General features: G+C 27.1%; 3 protein-coding genes and 1 long non-coding RNA gene across 5 annotated transcripts in view; 1 reads left to right on the top strand and 3 right to left on the bottom strand.

Annotated features, from left to right (window-relative positions):
• LOC136982969 (protein C10) overlaps positions 1 to 21,617 on the bottom strand; it is a 352,942-nt gene that overhangs the window by 79,927 nt on the left and 251,398 nt on the right. The window lies entirely within an intron of this gene.
• LOC136982954 (uncharacterized) lies at positions 171 to 3,765 on the bottom strand. Of its 2 annotated transcripts, none has more exons than XR_010881954.1 (3): positions 3,430 to 3,765; positions 3,014 to 3,133; positions 171 to 886 (listed from the first exon to the last, which is right to left on the bottom strand). It is a non-coding gene; the product is annotated as an uncharacterized lncRNA (long non-coding RNA). The 2 variants fall into 2 exon arrangements; XR_010881955.1 differs by lacking the exon at positions 3,430 to 3,765 and adding an exon at positions 3,212 to 3,422.
• On the top strand, positions 3,664 to 6,747 carry LOC136982953 (uncharacterized). Its single transcript, XM_067279526.1, has 2 exons — positions 3,664 to 3,866; positions 5,125 to 6,747. Exon 2 carries the CDS (start codon positions 5,184 to 5,186, stop codon positions 6,636 to 6,638), a length of 1,455 nt encoding a protein of 484 aa, XP_067135627.1. The 5' UTR covers positions 3,664 to 3,866; positions 5,125 to 5,183; the 3' UTR covers positions 6,639 to 6,747.
• LOC136982956 (CCAAT/enhancer-binding protein-like) lies at positions 16,047 to 17,331 on the bottom strand. Its single transcript, XM_067279527.1, has one exon. It carries the CDS (start codon positions 17,023 to 17,025, stop codon positions 16,195 to 16,197), a length of 831 nt encoding a protein of 276 aa, XP_067135628.1. The 5' UTR covers positions 17,026 to 17,331; the 3' UTR covers positions 16,047 to 16,194.

Consider the following 21,617-nt stretch of genomic DNA (forward strand, 5'->3'; position numbering starts at 1 on the left):
AAATTTTTAAAAATTATTTTATTAACGAATTAATTATTTAGAACTTTATTCATTTCAATACAAACTAAAATCAAGAATTACATTTATTAGTAATAAAATTTATAGACTTTTAATAATAAGTCGTAGTAATTATCTAACACAGAAATTCGCTATTAACAATTACTGAGTCATTCATATCAGTATCGAATAAGCCTATGAATGATCCTTAGTAATAGATATGGGAGCAACGATATCCAAATACAGGATTTTTTCTATTTAATTATTAAGTTTTATTAACTTAATAAACTGTTGTAGATCCACTTATTAAGTAAATGTCTTCAACAATGTGGTAAATCTAGTTTTCCTACGTGGAACGTTTCGGAAATAATTAGTGACTTGATTATGCTTTTAAAAAAATAGCGTATCGTATAATAATCTTATGTATTTATTAAATGTGGGCAGAAATATTTTAAACGTGACTGAATTTTTTTTCAAACGATCTGCGTGGTTAGAAATTTCAAAAATTTATATTTATAATTAATATAATCGTCAAACGGTTTTATTATTTATCAGACATTTTACGCGCTGTTCTTTATAAAATAAAGCACTTATTACAATTTAGAATTACTTGGTAAGTATGAAATCATTGTACAAAAAACGTAAGGATTAAAAAGTGAACCAAAAAAAAACAGATGTTATTCCGAAGGCCACGTGATGTCAACACGTGATGCAAGGTCTTTCTTACGTAGCTATGACGTTTTGGTGGTTCCTGGGACTCGTGGTTTTACCAGTTTCTATCATCCTGCTTTGCAATAAAACAGGTGGTGACTACGTTTTGGCAGTTTGTTTATTGATTGGAAGCCAGAAGAGAGAAGGAAAAACGGTTTCTCGGAACAGAGCTATTTTCCTGGAGAAAGAAAGCTTTATTTTCCTTAAGGAACTGGTTACCTTATAAATAGTCGCTCTACAATTAGCATTTGTATAATTTTTAAAATTAGCCGCTTTAATTAAACATATGATTATTTTAATAAAATTTAAATATTTAATATTTAATTTAAAAGAGTTATATAATAATAATTATGACTATAATAATTATTATTATTATTATAAGATTAGAAAATGTTCTTAGATACAAGAAAATTAATATGGAAAAGTTAAAAATGATGGGGTTAATTCTATTAATTATGAGTTTAATAATTATAAAATTATGTCAAAATTTTCCTTATTTGCAACGTTAATATACATATTTATCAAAATTCTTATATTTATAAAATAATATTTATCATAAATAGACGTTTTAATATATTTTTGACATTTCCAGCTTATATATTTTCAATGAAGTTTCAAGGCCTTACAGCATTAATAATGATATTTTTCTCGAACAACATTTTATAAGTAGGACGAAGAATTTTAGAATTTTTTTGGTCATTATAGAGAAGTTAATTTTGATAATCACATATTTTTATATGTGTATAATAGTTGAATATTACAATAAATATACCAACAATCTCTATAAAGGTCCATTAACTTCGATGTTAATTTAAAAATCTATTTTTAAACAATATGAATAAACTGAAGGACACTTAGTCAGGTTCATTTAAATTTATTATTTTTTTTATTTTTTGACGTAATAAATAATAGTTTTTCGTCATAACATAATGAATTAAAGAAAAGGACGTTAAAAATTGCCACTAAGAGTGTAATATTTATTTTTAAAAAAATACATAAACATATTTTCACAATTGTGTGCGATTTTGCGATAAAAATATAACTCAAAATTTCTAAAATATATATATATGTATATATTTTGCAATGTTCATTAAAATTTAATATAATTTCAAAGGTCTTCGTGGTATTAATCGTCGAATTTACGTCATGGAAATTCTTAATAGTACTAAATTATATAGTTTATCAGAAAAATATAAAGGTATATAAGGACATTGCCATGTAATAAATGATAATTATTGTCGAATATTCATATTCCTCTGGAATATTCTGGTGAATATTTGACGAAAATTATTAATTAATCGTTAATTAAACTAAATACTTATGAACTGTACAATTTGAAAAAGTGTTATTTATAACGTGTAAACAACGGCCATTTTTAGGAACTGTTTTTTTAAATGCATACCAAAAGAAACCTCCATACAGCGGCCATTTTCATGTTCCCATCACCCTTGTCGTTTTTCAGAGGTTTGGCTGTATTTCGCTCGATGACTAAGATAGTAAAGCCAAATTTAAACGTAGAATTAAATTATAGTTTATAATATGTAAAGCTAAATTTAAATAAATTAAGATTAAAATTTGATTTTAGTTTGATCCAAATTTTCCTTTTCGGGTTATATTTATATACTTGTTGCTAATTAAAACACGGCACGAATCATCCTGTTCGAAAGTATTAATAACTTGTTTAAAATATAATTTATTGATATTAAATTTAAAATAATTTTAGAAAGTTTAATATACAGAATTATTTTAAATCTAATCCTGATTGATTAAAAAAATGTAATAAATTTTTTAAGAAATTTTATCATAGGTATATAACCTATTATCATAGGTTTTATCCTATTATATATTTTAGCTACCAGAATGGATTCAATAAGATTAAAATTTCAAAAAAATATTTATGATAAACTATCATGTAACGTGCTTATGTTTTACACAAATTTAATTGCATAAAAAAGTAATTTTTAATCTATTTTTTGATGTTAATACGTTTTTATTCTACTAAAAAACTGTAGTAACAACATCCCTACTAAATTCTATACATCTAATTTTGAAAAACATACGCACTTACGATAGAGAAGACGGAAATTTGATATTCAGAGCATAAATGAACTTAATATTCTTTAATTAGATTAATTATAGTTAAATTTATAATAGTTTCAGTAACAGAACATCCTAAATATTAATTATGTTTAGCCAGTTTCAACTATTCCGGAAGACAGAGAGAGAGAGAGAAAAATAGAAAGTAAGCATTTCTCTGTTAATTTTTTCATCATTGCTTTGTATCTTAATAAAATTAATTACTTACAAATTATTAAAGAAGTATTCTCCTTTCAGAATCAATAGGTCAGGGGAGACATGTTCTTATTTCCTTTCTCGATACGACCGATGAGCTCTGAATTACACTTCTTAACTCGTTGTTTTCAATCTGATAAATTAGATTAATGGATTTAATAATGGGGTGACCTTATTATGTCGTTTAAACATCATATAGGTTAAACAATACAAGAAAATTGGCCATAGAACAACTTCACTTTTGCCTCTTAAATTCCTAAAATCTTGACAAAGTTTATAGATTTATAATAGGACACGTTACTTAATTTTCTTTATGCAAAACAAAGAATTTAAATAATTATAAATATAAAATAACATAAATACAATTCCGTAATTTCAAAATTTTAACTTTATAAAATTTATCAATTGTCGTGAGGACGACGTCCTTGCCTTTTCCGGTCGCGTGACATAGCTAATGTAAAATTAACCGGAAATGACGCACGGAAACGAGTTGCGAGCCTCCGAAATATTTTTTTTTTTTTAAATGTCTGTATACATATTACACTATGTAAGGCAACCAAATTAATAGAAGGCTCGACAGATTTACGTTTTTTGTGACCTTATTAGTATTACGGTGTTAAATTACTTCCGGATATTTATTAGTTTTTTTTTTCCTTCATTCCAAAATGGTTAATTAGTTGACCTTACGAATAACTGTCCATAAGTAAGATCGTTCTGAGAATATATTACATTAGCTTTTCGTTAAAAGTAACAATCAAATATTAACAATAGGAATACTTATTACTTTAATAAAACGGCAGCTAAAATATTGTTAAGGCAGTTGAAAGGAAGAATTCTGAGTTAAAGGAAAGTAAAAGTTAAATAAGGTATATACATAAGCATATACATACACTATTTTATTTATAAGATTTATAAGAATTATTCATAAAATTATATTTAACAGTTTAAAGACATTAAGTAGTAATTGTTATAGAATGAGACTAAAATTTCCGTGAAATTAATGTTTTTTGGATTCTATTAACTGTGCTAACAGTAAAAATTCTTAACGTTCTTTACATAGTTTAATGTCCTACCATATAAGGACTTATCGCTAAAAATTAAACAGTTTAGTTATTATAGCCAGAATGGATATTATCTTTAAAAATGTTAAGAATTAAGATATTAAATTTTGGGAACTTTCTATTTTAAAAAGAACATCTGGATAAAAATACTTGGCAAAGTTAGACTTTGCATATTAATTTCTTTTATATTTGTCCACTAAGAATGTTATTTGAATATAGCACACATGGTAACGTTAGATTTATAAGCTGAATCGCCTATGTAAATTCCGAATAAATGAATCATCTATACTTCACCACTTTAGGAGAGTCTATAACTCATATATGACGTCAGAAATGAATATCAAAGTTATGGATATATTCTGCTGAAACTGAAAGTATTACCTAAAACTTACAATTTTATTTTAATCAATAAAACAAATTGCTTAATCACTGTTCCAATATTTGATATGTTGATTGGAATAAAACTATATAATATAAAAATGAACTTGAATATTTATTTTTTTTTATCAAGAATGTACAAAATGTAGATATCAAATACACATTTACAAAGCTTTTTCTAATTGTTAATCTAGAAATCTGTTTTCGTTTTGATTCTTCTAGCCCTATGGGCATTACAAGGGCGTTTAATCATACCCATCATGGGTTCGACCAGGCTCACAATGAGGGCGACCGGGTGGCGAGGGACTGGGTCCTACATATCCGGGATAGACCCTCGAAAAATTCTTAAGATTTTTTGAACGCCAGGATTCGATTCCGGAATCCCCAAAGCGGTAGTGTAATGCCTTATTCGCCTCAGCCATCCGGTCTTATCAATGTATTCTAACGTATACTGAACATTTTTAACCTATTTCTTACATTAATCTGTAATTTGTAATGGCCCTGTAGTGTTAAAATACAATTACAATTAATAACTTAAATAATATATCTTAATAAAAATAAAATAAAGATCCTGAATGAATTTTTCACTTAAAATTGAAACTTTTATACTTTAATATAATATATATATATTATAAGTCAGCCTAACGTTATTGTATTTAATAATTATTTGTGTTTTTTTTTTTAGTGTCATTACAAGTAAAAAAGTATCTCAAGTAAAGAATTTGTGAGCAATTAAAGAAAATAATGAAGATATTAATTTGTGTTCTGTTGTTTTTCGGAATTGTGAAATCATTTGTGATTTCCCCTGATAATTCCACACTCAAAAAATCCTCAACTATATCGAAAAATAATTCTGAATTGGAAGATTTTAATTTGGATAATGATAGGGATAATTATAATGAAAGTAAAGGAGGAAGTGGGGTCCTTATGCATTATTCTCAAAGAAATAATAATAACAGTTGGAAAAACCTTATTCACAGCAATTCGACATTTCGGTTTATTCTTAAACAAAGTCTCAGAGAAATGTTGATGACTCAATTTCTTCCATTCTTCCTATATGAGACAATGAAGGAACCAAAAATAGAAAGAAAAGGAGGATACATAAATAAAATAGGAAAGAAGCCAAAGACATACAAAGACCCAATGGATTCCTTGAGAGATCAGAAATTTAAGCAAATGATCCTATCATCTCGTAATAAGAAAAATTCAAGAAATGCTAAAATATTATTTTTACCATTTTTGACTTGCTTATCAAATATTGAAAGTAAAAAACTTAAAAATCACAGGAAAAAACTCATGCGGGAAATGCACGAAGAAAATTATAAAGTTATTGTTTTACCTCCTAAAAATATAATAAAAATAATTAATTCTCAGAAGGTGAAATATCAAAAGAGAAAGCATTCGATCAAAAACGCTTTGAAAGGTACAACAGTTGCTGTAACAGAACTTACTGAAAAATTCCAGAAAATAAATGCCTCCCTGGAACTTGTAGAGAAAGAAATGTTTAAATCATTAAATTTAAGTAATAGCTTGGATTATAATCTTACATCTGATAAACAATTCTCGGGTGAAACAAACCATTCGAATAGAATTGTAACAAGAAAGAGTTTATATTCTACAATTCCTCAAAAAGAAAATGCGCTTTACGTTTCTTTATTTATGATTGCTTTAATTATTGGATGTTTGATACTCACAACTAGAAAAACATTGCATTATGCTGATGACGATATTCACATTAATTCCTCCTTGCATCGTTATTATAGCATTGATTTAGCAGGATTCGATCGTGGGTATAATAGAAACTGTGATTTGGAAGATTCCTCCGATGAGATCGAACATGGAATTCTTAAAAAGTTCGCCAACATATCAGAAAAGATTAAAAAATCTGCACAAGGTTATAAATGCATTAAAAAAGAAAATTCCTCGGGAAACCATTTGACACCATTAAAAAATTACCAAGCTTCTTTCACAAAAAATGTAAATAAGGTTTCTCTTCTAACTAAAGATAACGATGATAAATCTTTAAAATCAGATACAGACATAGATAGCGACACAAGTAATGAATCGTATATGTCTGTAATTAATAATATAAATGACATAGATGAAGCCAAGCCTATAAAAAATGATGCAAAAAACTCGCAAATTCAATCTGTGACACAATTAATTGATCTTATTAATACCGATAAAAATGGATTGTAAAGTTTTGTCAAAGTTGTTATAAAATATTTATAAAACTTTCGGATAATATGTTTATTTTCAAAATTGAATAAAAACTTTGACAGTTGTTTGAATGTTGAATTTTACTTACATAACACAAACGTTTTTCTTCAGTAATTACAGACTTACACTACTTACAGCTAGTATTTAGGCTACTTGTAAACAATACATTTGATAAGTATTAAAACATTAAAAGAGAATAAATTTTATTTTTTTTTATTTTTTTTTATTTTTCGCCATTTTTAATTAGATAGATTTTTGCACGTTTGTCCCATTTGTTTTAAATAAGAAGGAATTTGAACATAATTTCGATTTTTTTTTCCTGTTGTTTGCATATCAAATAAACTAATTTACTCTGAAAAATAGAATTTAAGTTACAGATACTAAATATAAATTCTACTTTTAGTTCTATTATTTTTATAGTCTATTAATCTATTTATGTCAGTATAAAATATAGGTTAATTTCATGAAATGAATCTAACTTAATTTATTAAAGTTATATACAGTATTATATATTAATGGTAGTGTGAAAAGTAAAAATAAAACGTAATGTATATATATATATATATATATATTATTATATATTATGTTGGTTTATTATTATGTTGGGTTTATATCATCGGTGGCTGTGTACTATGCCGGACCAAAGTCAAGGCATAGTAACCAAAACAGAAATTAAAGAAGTGTATCAGTGTGTGTGTCTGTATTCAGGAATTTTCTCACAATATGACATGTATTCAATATAGTGGCCTTCTGTAGTGTGATGTATGTGTTTCTATTCAATTGTAATGTGCCCAGGCTTTTGTGTAGTGTGTGTGGTATGACACCTGTAGAGGAGAGAACAACGGTACAATAAGCACCCTATCCATCCTCCACAGATGCCTTATTTCCTGGGCGAGTTCTGTGTACTTGCTAATTTTTTCAGTGCATGCGTTTTGTATATTGTGAGTGTTTGGAATGGATATGTCTATAATGTATGTGATTTTATTGTGTTTGTCAATGAGTGTGATGTCTGGTCTGTTGTGGTAAATTGTTTTATCTGTGATTATGGCTCTGTCGTAGTACATTTTGTGCGTGTTGTTTTCCAATACTGTCTGTGGAATGTATTTGTAGTATGGTTCGTGGATGTCTACTAATTTGTGTTTCTTTGCAAGCTCTTGGTGTATTATATTTGCTACTTGATTATGTCTGTGTAAATAATCTGTCTGTGCCAAGAGCTTGCAACCAGAGGTGATGTATTGTATAGTTTCTGGCATGATGTGACATTTTCTGCATGTGTCATTTGTGAGTGTTGCATCTTTGAGTATGTGTTTTCTGTAGTTTTTAGTATTTATGACCTGATCCTGTATGGCGATCACGAATCCTTCCGTCTCTCCAAAGAGGCATCCCCGAGCTAACCAGCTGTTTGACGCAGTTTTGTCAACTTATTATTATTATTATTGTAGAAATTCAATATATATATATATATATATATATATATATATATATATATACATTTCAGCTAAAATTTTATCATTTTTCTATCCACATCTTGATATTTTCTCGAGTTTACCAGACTGTATTTTCTTTAATCAATAAAAGATAAAAATGTAAACAATCCAAAGGCCAATTTTACTGCTAGGCCTACATTTAAGCTAAATATTATAAATAAAAAATTGTTGTTACAATCGAAGTCAAAATGTATTTTTAAACAGCACTTTTTATGTTTTAAACATTTAGTATTTTCACGAATTTATATCTGTCAGAAAATGTAAATACTTATTGACTGGAAAACGCATAGATTTTAAATATATAAATATTAAATATATCAATATAGTTGTATATATATTTTTTCTATATTTTGTAACCAAAGATATTTTTTCGTTGTTTGAATTTAGAAAACTGTCCGTAATTTTTCTTATTTAAATTTATTTTTGTTTATTAATATATACTCTTTAATTTTATGATAAGGTATAGAATTAATAAAATTTATGGATTTTTCAAAATCTGTTATTATCAGAAGAATGTTTACAAATTTCTAATTTAAAATGATATCTTATAAACAGAAAATAGATAACTTTGATAATGAAGTTCTAAACTTACAATGTAACAACGCTTACACCCTAAGCTTATCCAATTAATTTATTATTAAAAATACGTTTATAAGGAATGATCTGAAATTATCTTATAAGTTATATACAAATTACGTTAGAATTAGTTATTTGTAAAGTGAATTACTATATTTATTAATGTATTTTTTTATTACGACCAACTTAAACTGTATACAACGCAACTTAAAATTATTTTACATTAAAATCAATACTCATACACCGTTATGCTACGGCCAGAAATATCTATTACTTTGCTGCTGCAATACCAATAATAAGGTTTGGATTTTCCTTCCTTTCACTTCTAGGTATGATTCTATTACTCAGAAATGAACCTTTTCTAATCTCTGTTCCTTTCGCTTTCCTCGTACAGATATGTGCCTAGGAATGCTTCTTTGAAAGAAATATAATTTATCTTTTTAATTTGTAATTTAGAAGTAAAATAATATTAAAAATTAGTTTGTTTATCGCGCAGTCTTTAAAAGAAATTAATCTATTTATTTTCCGTTTTTAAAACAAATATCATAGGTGTTTAAATCACCTAAAAACTCGTCTTATTTTGTTTCCTAACTTAGAATTTCTATGCTTTTATTACGGCCAAAGTAATATTTCATAATGCAATGAAAAGCTATAAATTCTCGGATCAATAATGAGAAATTGTATTCATAAATATAATCCACCCTTTTCTCAATTGAACGAAACTGCAAACCATAACAGACATAAAAATAAAAATACATATATACTGAATTAATATAAGAGTTAAATACCGGATCTAATACGTCGCGAATAATGAAGTATTACAGATTCTTGACACGTTAAACAACTGTAGATTCCACATGGGAAATTTTAAGCATGAAAAATAAATTATTTTTCAACAGACCATATAAAATTTATTCTTAAAAGATAATCTGTCGGATATTTTTATAAGTTTTACATGTTAGCCTTGCAGGTGTATACATAGTGTATTTTAAAAAATCATTTCCTTTTCGATACATAGTTGACAATCCCATGAAAAGGGAGTATACTTCTTCAATAGGAAAAACCCAAGTTGATACAGGTTTAATTACAAACGGACTGGACTGTTAAAAATAGACAGTTCATAAATAAAAAAATTATATGGGTTTTTTTTTACATTATTTATGATGTAAAATTTTTTGTTGCATAACTTGTCAATTTTTTACTTGTTTATCTGTTTAGAAATGGAATTTAGGCCCTTATTATTATTCAATCGATTTTTTCGTAAGTTTTTTTCTTTCCACGGGATACTTTTACCACCCTTTGGCGCGACACTGACCTAAATAAATAAGGATGGAATCCAGCATCTTTAAAAAAAGCTTCTAAACAGGTAATTATGATATAACTCGCTATTGGTTAATCTTAATGGCATAAGAAAAATCATTAAGCATAATTTACTCCTGCTAAAAATTATATTTTAAAAGTTAGGAATGTTTCTTAAGAATAGCGTTATTACACTCGTTTCTTTAACTGTATAACACATTAAAAAAGATCTAGGACGAACTGCTACGATCTTTGTAAATCGATAATACTTATTCAACGCCTTATATAACCCTCTTCTGCCTAAATATATTCTAAACCAAACTTGAAAAAAGAAAAAGAGTTAAACAGCTCGATGTTAGCGCACATGACCCCATTAGGATGAAAGTGGTGACGTCAAAGTGACGTCAATGGAAGTTAGTGAGGTCGCCAACCCGACTTCACTTCACGGCAAGACATGGAATAGAAAAGAGTTAGATATGTCCTTGGTTTCTTAGGCTGGAAGGCATTGTCGTCCTGAATAACTTGTTTACTTTCTCCATTCACTTATTCTCTATCCCCTGTTATATAATCAACGGCGTAAAGATATACAGCGCGTCACGTGACTTGTAGGCAAAACGTGTTGCTGTTATTCTTATTATTTTTTGTTTTTTTCCAACAACTTGTTTTTTACTATTAAAAAACTTTAAATAATTTCGCTAATACGTTTTAAATGTTTAAAAAACTTAGTTAACAAAAGTAAAATTTAGAGTCACGTGAGCATTTGTCCTCGTTTCTCATGGAAAAGTGTTGACCTAAGTGCTCTTGGTGTTTCTAAGAAATCCGACTCCAGATTTGTTTTATTTTTTATTCCAAAAAAATAAATTTAAATATATTTGGTTGACAATTAAAAATATACTATAAACAGTCAATTTATTCATAAGTTATAAAAATAAATAATATATTATTCTCTTCTCAATAAATTAATTGTCAGGTGTTAAAAGTAACCTTGAAAAATATTTTTTCTAATTTTTTTTTCTGCTCGATACAAAGAAGTATTTCAAATGTTAAACACGTGATATGTATTTGACACATGCATATATAATAACCACCTACTATGTAACAGCGGGGCACAATATACGTGACCCAAAACACGATTTATGTATGATCTATTGGAGAATAGTTGTCCTTTTTTAGATCCTTTATTTAATAACGTATATGTAAAATTATGCATTCGCTTCTAAACCGGAATTGTTTTATTTAAATATTTTTATATTATATATAATATTAAACGGTTGATTTTAAACAGTGATAACAGGATACGTTGACGTCATTAATTTGACAGTATTAACATTAAAAAAATTCCTTTTTTTTCTATGTTTAATACGATATCCAATAAGTTTGAATCGTTAATAGGATCTAATTTTCTATTTTTAGATAGTTTAAATGAAATTTAATCGTAGAAAATTAATTTGTTTTGATGTTTATATTCAGAAACGAATTGGATTTTAAATCTTTTTCTCTTAAATAAGATGTAACACATTTAATAAAAATATAATTCTTATTAAAACATTTTTAAAATTGAATATAAATTAAAGGATTTAATTAATTAAGTTTTATTAATACTCATTTCTTCGTATTTTAGATTTAAAAGTGAGGTTTTCTATCACTGAACGATAAAATATGCACTTTTCTTAAAGGTTTAAACATGATTACTGCTCATAACATATACATTATTGACAATTAATATAATTTAGATTCTTATTTTAAGTTTATTTTGTACATATTTCAAACTTCATATCTGTAATTTTCAGACGAAGAGAAGTTTAGTTGGAAGATTGGTATTAAAGTGTGAATTTTATTTTATTAATTACATTGTAAACAGTAATAAAATTTGTATTTTAAAAAGTTAAGGCGTAATGTATATTATTGTATAGTCTGAAATCGTATGCTTTATTTACTTTTATTGGCTATGTAATAGTTTTATTTATTTTGAAAATGATAAATCCTTGTATGAAAGAGATTATTCATCCATTTAAAAAAATAAAAAAGTAATATTAAATGATAAATTTATTTTTAAAATGCACTAACAAAAACTACAAGTCTATTTCTTATAGATGCAAATTTCAATATTTAAAATTCATTTTTTAAAAATATAATTAGCGCAAAGAAAACAAAACAAAATCAAATTAACAATTTAAATATTTTTATATGATATTTAAAGGCGTTTTTCGTTTTATTTATATGGTCCAATGTTCATATCGATAAGTTTATGGGTTAAAATGAAAATTTTTGTTCACGTGATTTCTTAGTATGTCAGGGAAATGAGAACGTCACAGTTTTAAAATAAACAACGTTGATTGGTTAAAACAAACTTATAATTTCACCTGACATTCAACAACTTGTATTTCTCAGGAGTTATTTCGTGACCTGAGAAATCGCGTATAGAAAATTAATAGTCCATTATCTCAAACAAAATTATATTTATCTGGATTTCTGACTCAGCCATTGAATTAATATAATGTCTGATTTTTATTTTTCTTCTTTTCTGTTAAAAGATTTGGGTCGTCAGCTTAAAAAAGCGGGTCAGTAAACATTTATATATATGAAGCCTTCATTTTGCCACCTTGTTTAAACTAAAATGTAAATATGGAAATTACAGGATAGGTTCGTTTCGGTTAAGACGGAAATTCTGGCATTTATTCAAAGCCTTTTTTTTTTTTACTATTTCATGTGCACGACATGTCTAGTGCTAAAATTTGTTGACAAATTATTTTGAAGGTTTAAAAATTTTTGCATTTTTATTTTTATTAAATAAAGTGAAGGTTGATTAATTTACATTATTTTCTTTCAATTTTTCTACGCTATAAAACTATAAAAAATTTTGTTTTAATATTTTAAGCTATAAAATATTTTCCCCTATAAATTATATATAGCTTAATAAAAAAATTTTTTTACAACAAACAATATATATATATATATATATATATTGTGAGCATTTTATCAAAGGATATGCTTACTAGATAGGCCTACATATAAAAGTATCAAATATATTCTATATTATAAATAACAAATATAGGACTCGGAAATATGCTATTTTATAATTTATATATTAATTATAAAGAAAATCAATTTAAAAAATTTCTTAAAATATCAATTATACGCATTAAATAAGGAAAAAAGTAGAATTGATAGTTTCCATTTCAAAAACAAGTAAAATTATATTACTACTAAATTTAATTACAATTTAAGTGTTTTACATATGTGAATCATGCATCGCGACATATAAATCCAGTAGAAACATATAAAATTAACCAGGTCATAACAATCAGTATCTATTGTGATGCCTAAATATCAGGATATTAAAGGAAATGTTTAAATTGACACCAGTTAACAATAGTTATTTTTTTAGAGCAAGACTATTGCTGTTATTTTAGTTAGTTGGTCATGTCCTAATATCCATTAGAATTTAGGAGTACTTAAACTGTTATTATACAAAACAGTGTTAATTATATAATTAAAGTTTCTTTTTTTATTGGAATATTTACGATGAAGATTGCATACTCTTTCTTAACCGCTTGTAATTCTTAATTATTAAATGGAACTTAATTCGCTAAATTTTAGAGTAGATTCCTTAAGCAATTTTTTAAAAATATTAAAACCGAAATATTTAAATTAAAATTTAGTATAATCATAATCAAATATATAAAATTTATAACTAAAATAATAGTTGTTTTTCCCCTTTTCACTAGGATAAACATAAATCATGGAACGTTACAGTCCAGTAGATACTGGACAAGTAACAGTGTTTATTGGACTGTAGTTACTAATAGACATTTAGCTGTATTTTATTGTGTTCAAATTGCATGTATCATGTTATATATTATAATCAATTCCGATGTTTAGACAGCTCTTTTAACTCTCCCCATTTTATGCCAATTTTGGAATACATTCAGTGCAGTTTGGATTCCTTCATGACTGATGACTTTGGTGACACCCAGTGTAAGGGGTCTGTCACTCATGACAAGTGTATCCAATTATTTTTCCATCTTAACTAATTTATTTATCCAATCACATGATTATTTCGCGTTATATCTGCAAGGAAGCATAAATTCTGTTGTTACTAATTGTTAATAAATCTTCTACCTGCTTAATATGTATATCGTAAAAAAATCGTATAGCATTTTTAAATTATCAACATCTCTTCGCGATTCTCTAATGCAGTGGTTCCCAGCCTTTTTTTGACCAGGGACCACTTTGATTACATTGTTGTTAGCAGGGACCACAAGGTTTAAGAAAAATAAACTGTGTCAATCTAAATATAAACTTTAATCAAAACTTTTAACATAAGTAATCGTTAAACACAAGAGTAACATGCTTTAACAGTACTATTATAATAGAAAACATAACATTTTTAGTAAAAATTGAATTCAGTTTGTATCAATGTGGGAATAATAATTTAAAATGAATAAAAGTTTTAAATCTTTCGCGGACCACTGGTTGGGAACCGCTGCTCTAATGTGTTAATTAAATCGAAAATCGATTCTGCTCAACAGTAGATTTTATACGGATTCTGTATTAAATCTTTAACGATGTGTACTCTATAAGTTTTATGTAATAAGAAATCTTCATCCAGGAATTATTATTAATTTTGAGTATATTTAGCATTAGAGTAATTTTCCTGTTTAAAAAATATGATAAACTTACTAGAAATCAATTATTATCCTAGACTAAATTAAGAAGGTTTAATTAGTTTTATCGATGATATGATATTGTTTATATAAAAGCATTAAGTGTTTATATAAGGTACTTTTAATATGCACGACTTGTTCTAATTTATATAATAAGATAATCAAAATTATACAATTAAATTATGAAATTCTCAAAATCTCAAGTATGAATATGAAAAAATAAATCTTAAAAAATGGACATGTAATGGGCATACAATTGTTTATCATTATATAAATTTTCATAGTCACTATCCTTGAAAAACGAAAACTGTCGATATAGCATGATAATACTTAAATATTTTTTACGTAATTATTAGTATTTTAGATAATAAAAATATATTTATTTTCATATAAATGATTAAAACTCTATTGAAATCGAATAATTCACCGCTTAACAATAACGAAGCTTACAAGCTCAGTTATATATAAAACAAAATTGAATAGTCTTATTTAAAATTCGATATATTAACATTAACTTGTCTAAATTTACGATAGCCTTAATTTCTAGGAATATGTCTATATCTAACGATAAAAACGTATATCAGTTATGACGTTGCATTGGCTTATCTCTAGTGGTAGGTGGATAGATAGAGATAACATTAAATAAAACGTTTATTTTTATTACAAAGTTCGTAATAAGAAAATAAAATAGTTTAAATGAATAAAAGTGGTTCGATTATTATTAAATATTAAAATTATGATCTACAGCTTCGATTTCTGTCTCCAAAGTGTTTCGTTTCTATATAGAAAGGATGTTTCAAATTCCCGGATGCTAATGACAGTTTTGACGTCATCATCGTATTGTAATCTAGAGGCCTACACAGGTAGATTATATGCAACAATGCCGTATTTGACCTCTGAAATCGAATCAATATCAAAAATTTCCAAGGGAAAATACAGTATAATCATGGATCTGCACCGAAAAAACCTCATAATTGAAGTTTTTAAAAATTTAATATATGGATCTCACATGTTACCAAGAATTTACTGTGAATTAAAACAATTATTTATTTATTTTTAAAGTTAATATTCAAATATCAGCTAATTTACTTTGAAAGTAGCCGCACGATATGCATCTGGACAGAAGTAACCGACATTAAAACCTTTAAACATGCATATTAAAATGATGCGAATAACCGAAGAATAACGTAAAATAATAATAGTAATAAAGAACTAAAGACAAATTTCAGAAATTAGCAAAAATATTTTAATCTTCTTCTTCTATACAAATGTCTTTTGACAGGTTGGTGATTACAACTGTCTGTTATAAGCCAGACAGCGGACATGTGTAAAAGAAAACGACGAATTTTATCAACAGAAAACCGCGATTTTTCATGAAAATGAAACAGACGAACTATGACGTAAAGACACAAAATGCTACAACAATAAAATTTATGAAAATAAAAAATTACCGACAAAACTAACGATAAAAATGGTCCACAATAAGCGATTTCAACAAGTCGGAAATCATCGGAAAGAATCCTGACGGAGAGCTTTGGCGATTTCGGATTCGATGTTCTGTGGCGATATTCCTGCATTACCTAGCAGAGATTTGAGGAAAGCTAGTTCTTTAGTCAGAGTGTCTACCCGTTTCCTCAAATTATCGTTTTCTTTAGCCAAATCGGACACACGTCGCTCCGTATCACGTGAACGTTGTTTGGCCTTTTCTCGACTCTTTCTGACGGCTATGTTATTTCTTTCCCGTCTTCTTCTGTATTCGTCGGAATTCTTATCAATGTTTTTCTTCTTATTTTTCGAGGACGAAGAACCAATGGACGACGTAGGAGATTTTAGTTGTCCATTATGCGACGGAGAAGCGGCCTCTTCGATGCCGGAAAGGCCGGGCCGATTGTAACCAGAAGGCGTATAGGTACCCAGGATCTGATGGTTGATCAGGTTATCGTTCTGAGAATAGTTGAATATATTGTACGTGGACTGAGAGGAACCGTTATCCGACAGTTCTAATTTGTGACCTTCTGCTGGTTCTTGCTTGACCAGTGATCCTGCTTCGGAACCGTATCTGTTGGCTTGAATGGATTGTTGGGGCATGGGGAAACCAACGAATGGAGCTCTAGTAGATCCCTGTTGAATGGGATTGTAGCAACGCTGCTTTTCGGGCAACAAATCAAATAAATTGTCCTCTAAAGTTGTTTGCGCTGCGCTCTCGTTGATGAAGTTTTGCAAATCGAACGACACCTCTGGAGTACTGAGATCTGTGAAATCGGGCGTTGAAACTTCTCTACAGTTTCTAAGAGTCAATTCGTTTTTCACTTCTTCAACACCGGGTATATCATACATTTGTGGAGAACCGCCAGTGGGATATCCATAACATGGTGAAGGAACAAAATTGTCCAGCCCAATCGCTGACTGTAAGGTAGCCGTTGTTTAGAGACGGGCTATCGGCCCGGAAACACACAATCGTAAGTGAAAACTTTTATGGACACTAAACCGACTGGTTCGTTACGATTCGGCAATCGTAGTCGTCTGCAGCCGCAACAAACGCTCTACGTCAAAACATCAATTGAAGCGTAGTTGCTCCACCACAAACATTTAAATACTCCGGTGAACCACTTTTCAGCCTATTCGCGTATTACTACGATTCGCGCTTGTTTTCTAGCATAAAATTCTCGCAACACCTCTCGAAAACACCCCAAGTATATTAAAAATTAACGTAAATTACAAAAAAAAGTAATAACTACTCCAAATAAATATTAATTTAAGAGTTAAATTCGTTATATTCTGGAACTATGTTTTTTAGCGGATATATATAAGAACAGCCCACTTATCACGTGCAGTGAGTAAAAATAGAATGACGTCAATCATAGCCAATCAAATCCTTCTGAGTATTCATACCTTCCTTGTAAATCGACCAATGTAATGCTGTAAAAATGATGTAATGTTTAACTGTAGAATTTTCGTGCGCAATAGTGAATCCTTGATCAGCGAGCTGAACTTCCACAGGAAGTGGATTCGTCTCGTCTCACCTCTATTCTCACTCCGTAAATCGAATAACTGTCCAATTATGCCGACTATGCGACCGCCCATAGGCGAAAACACATACAGCTGAAGTTAAAAAGATGTTATTTATCGAATCGATCATCTCACCCTCCTATCTTACCTTACATAAGATTTATAAACGATATTTAATAGTCCAGTTCCTTATAAAATATGATTTAACCCTATAAGGATCAATGTGTGAGTCGTCACATGATATTATCATGATCGAATATGCACGGTGCTATATGTGATGACCATTATTAACACGTGCTAGGCAAGGTCACCTTTATAAGTGGACACGTGATACGATAACCTTGATGAGGAGATTAACCGAATAAAATGTAGAAAAAATACAACCTATTCTCACCAAATATAAAATATACCTGTACAGTTATAAGCTGTTAATCGGGACGCGGCGGGGTGGATCCGATAATGAAACAAAACGAATTAAAAAGTCAATTGGAAAGAACGACACTTGAAAGTGATGTAGAACGTTGTTAACTTCTATTTATTTTTAGAAAGTTTGGGTTCATTTTGACGGTGACATAGTCTCTAAATATTTTAGGTGTGAGTAAAATGGTTTACAGATTTTGTTTCTCTTTTTATAATCTGCAACTTAAGCACTGAAAACAAAACGATAAACACTGAAAAACTCTTCCTTTCGTGAATATTTTTATATAATGCGGCAATATTATATAAACCTATTTAATTTTTTTTTCTCTCTCTCTATATATATTTATTTATTTTTTTTCATAAACGTTTGTATATCTAGATGACAATTAAAGCAATTGTTTACTTTTGTAGAAATTTATTAATGCTTCCTTTTGAAATTTTAAAAAAGTATCTCTTTGACATTCTACTAATGTTGTTTACTTCGTAGCTGTAAAGCCAGTTAACGAATAATGAACACCAGATTTACAACAGGAGCATTTATTTTGCATTTACATGACAATTTTTTACATAACCGAATGTTTTACAACTCATTTTATATAATTTTAATTGTTTTATTGTTATGTGGATCGTACGTATAAATTATTCAAAGAGGTTTTTAAACGATCAAAAAAATTCAACTTACGATAACAATTTAACTATTTTTAAAATAATTTTAACTACACATTCAATAATTAAATTTTTGTTTTGTTTAATATCTTCAGATACTAAATTTCAATAGAAAAAAAAAAATTATAAACTAACTGAAACATTAACTTTTGTCCTACTTTTCTTACCATGTTGAATTTACTTTAAACAAAATTGACGCCATCTAGCGATGATTATTTAAAGCTTATTTAAAAATTCATAAAATTAATTCATTTTACATAATTAAATCAATTTTAATAATAAAATTATAATTTAAATTATTATCTACTTAATTTTTATAAATTATTTTTTAATACATTTATTTTTAATTTACAATAATTAAAATAATGGTTATAATAAATATTTTCTTCTTTACAAAATAAAACAAAAAATGTAAAATATAAAACTATAAAAATATATTTAAATACAACACATGTAAGTTCATTTTCCCGCCATTGTTGACCTATATACAAAATTTTTTTGCATGTTATCGATCCCAAAAACAGGCAGACAAACTGTATTTGTGATTATAAACATACACTTACTTTATTAAATTAGAAATCACTTGAATTATCTTCCAAAATATTAATTTAATTGAACTATAATAACAAGTTGAACAAACAAAGATGTAGATTAAACTTCTACTAGATCTAAACTTATAATGTATTTAGTACATAATAACTTTAAAAATTCGGTTTTAAATTTATTAAAACGTTTTTAAGACCTGCGATACAGATTTTTCTGTAATAATTACAATGAAAAACTTTTGCTCTGTTTACAATAATTATTACGTTTCACCTATAATAAAAACAAAAATAAATAAATGAATCATAATTATTCTTACAAATCCGCGTATTTTAATGCTAATTGTTTTCGCTTTATTGAATAAATAAATAAATAAAAAGAAACTTTCTTCTTCAGAATTCTTGTTTGAAAAAATTAATTAAAAATTTAACAAATAAATTATGTATCATTAAAAATAATTAAACTTTCGAGTGCTTGGAGAATCAGGGATTAAGCTAAAATCTTATAGTATTCCAAGAGAGTAGGATGCTAGGGATTTGTATCAGCAACAACAAAAAATTTAGGTTCAGTCTGAAAATAATTTAAGTTTTGAGACATTTTAAATAGGGAGTTTTCAATCCCTTAACAACTTACAATGCTGCATAATTTCTACAGTATTTAAATTGGAACCATTCCAAGCGGATCTACAACTAAAAAAACTATTAACTACTGTTTTAGAAGTTATAAATGTCACTATAACTTTTATTATTCAATTTTTATTAATGTTTAAAGAGGTAAAAGTTATAAAAACTCTAATTTTATCAAATTATTTGTGATAATTATTGTCGAAGAACCTTATAAAATTTTCTAAACATTTATTTATATATTTCTAGTAATATGCTAATTAAAATTTATCTTTCTTTATTTTTTCCCCCATTTTATTTTTAGTTTTAACAAAAATACAGTTTTAACTAATTGTAAAACAGGTTTTCAGCAACCACATTCAATATGGCGCCATCTAATGAACATAATAATAACTAAAATTAAAAACACAACATTAATTCTTGAAAATAACAATAAAATACAGTTCATATGAATATAATATCAAATAGACTATTATGCTAATATAATTCGATTAAATTTTTATATTATGGAAATCATAAAGTAATATAAGTATAATCAAATATATATATACGGTATATTGAAACAAAACACTAATATATCCCTTACTTTTAAATTATCAAAAGCATATTGTTTATGTTACATAGAGACATCCGCATTCTTTATTAAATATAAAATAACAAATTATTCATAAATAAATAATTTCTAAAAATAATAAATGTCCCAAATTCTGTAGTTATTGTTTCTGGTATCACATTTAATCTACAAGCAACTTACAATATAAAGTTTCATTCTTCTGTTACTTTAAAAGTTATAGTATTGAACAATAAGCGTATTTTTTTCTTTAATTCTAGTCTTTAAATGTGATATAGTCAAACTATTTTTTTTTTCGAAAAAACTATTTATTTATGAATTCCCACTTAAATCAGTGAAAATATAAGTCGATAATGCTCATATAGCTTCAGTAAAGATTTTGTAAGAATAAAAAGCTCTTTTTAGATAAATCTTTGTTAATAATTGATTAAATTGACTTTTCTTAGTATTTTCACGAAAAGAAGTAATAGATATTGACCACTAAATGCATTTATTATGTTCATTATCATAGAAAAATAGATGAAGAAACGGTAAGTAGAAGTAGTTTAAATGTTTTGTTTCGAGATAACTCTTGAATGACTTGTACATAACAATGATTGATAAGATCCTTTTAATATTTTTTATTGAAAAAAATATACAGATTTTTACTTAAAAACGTTATTATCAAAATTAAATATATTTTGATAATAACGTTTCAAACGAAATCAATTAAAGGGTAATGTCAACAAAACGTGAAAGTATCGTTACTATTCTTGATACACGGAATACGTAAAAAGCAGGTGTAATAAAGTCAATTTGCGTATAAATAAATATTAAAATTGATAATAATTAATACGTTTTAGTCATTAAAGAATTTAAAAGATTTTAAATAAATATAAAATATATTTTATAAAAGCAAAGCATTAAAAATAAAAGAAAATTAAACTTATTCTCGATGAAGATTGTATATTAAATAGGATCATACGAATAAAGTGATACGGTTAAAAAGATTTGAAATGCTATAAATAGCCCATATGTTACAGAAATAAGCAAGATAAAAATTTCCATGCAAAGCGTTATTTTTGTACTCGATCCACTATATTATATAAGAGTTTCTT

This window comes from Centruroides vittatus, unplaced genomic scaffold (genome assembly GCF_030686945.1).
Source record: "Centruroides vittatus isolate TY-2023 unplaced genomic scaffold, ASM3068694v2 contig_875, whole genome shotgun sequence".
Classification (NCBI taxonomy): domain Eukaryota; kingdom Metazoa; phylum Arthropoda; class Arachnida; order Scorpiones; family Buthidae; genus Centruroides; species Centruroides vittatus.

Bases quoted from the DNA above. Each gene is read 5' to 3' on its own strand.
- LOC136982953 (XM_067279526.1), top strand. From the start codon at position 5,184: ATGAAGATATTAATTTGTGTTCTGTTGTTTTTCGGAATTGTGAAATCA.
- LOC136982956 (XM_067279527.1), bottom strand. From the start codon at position 17,025: ATGTATGATATACCCGGTGTTGAAGAAGTGAAAAACGAATTGACTCTT.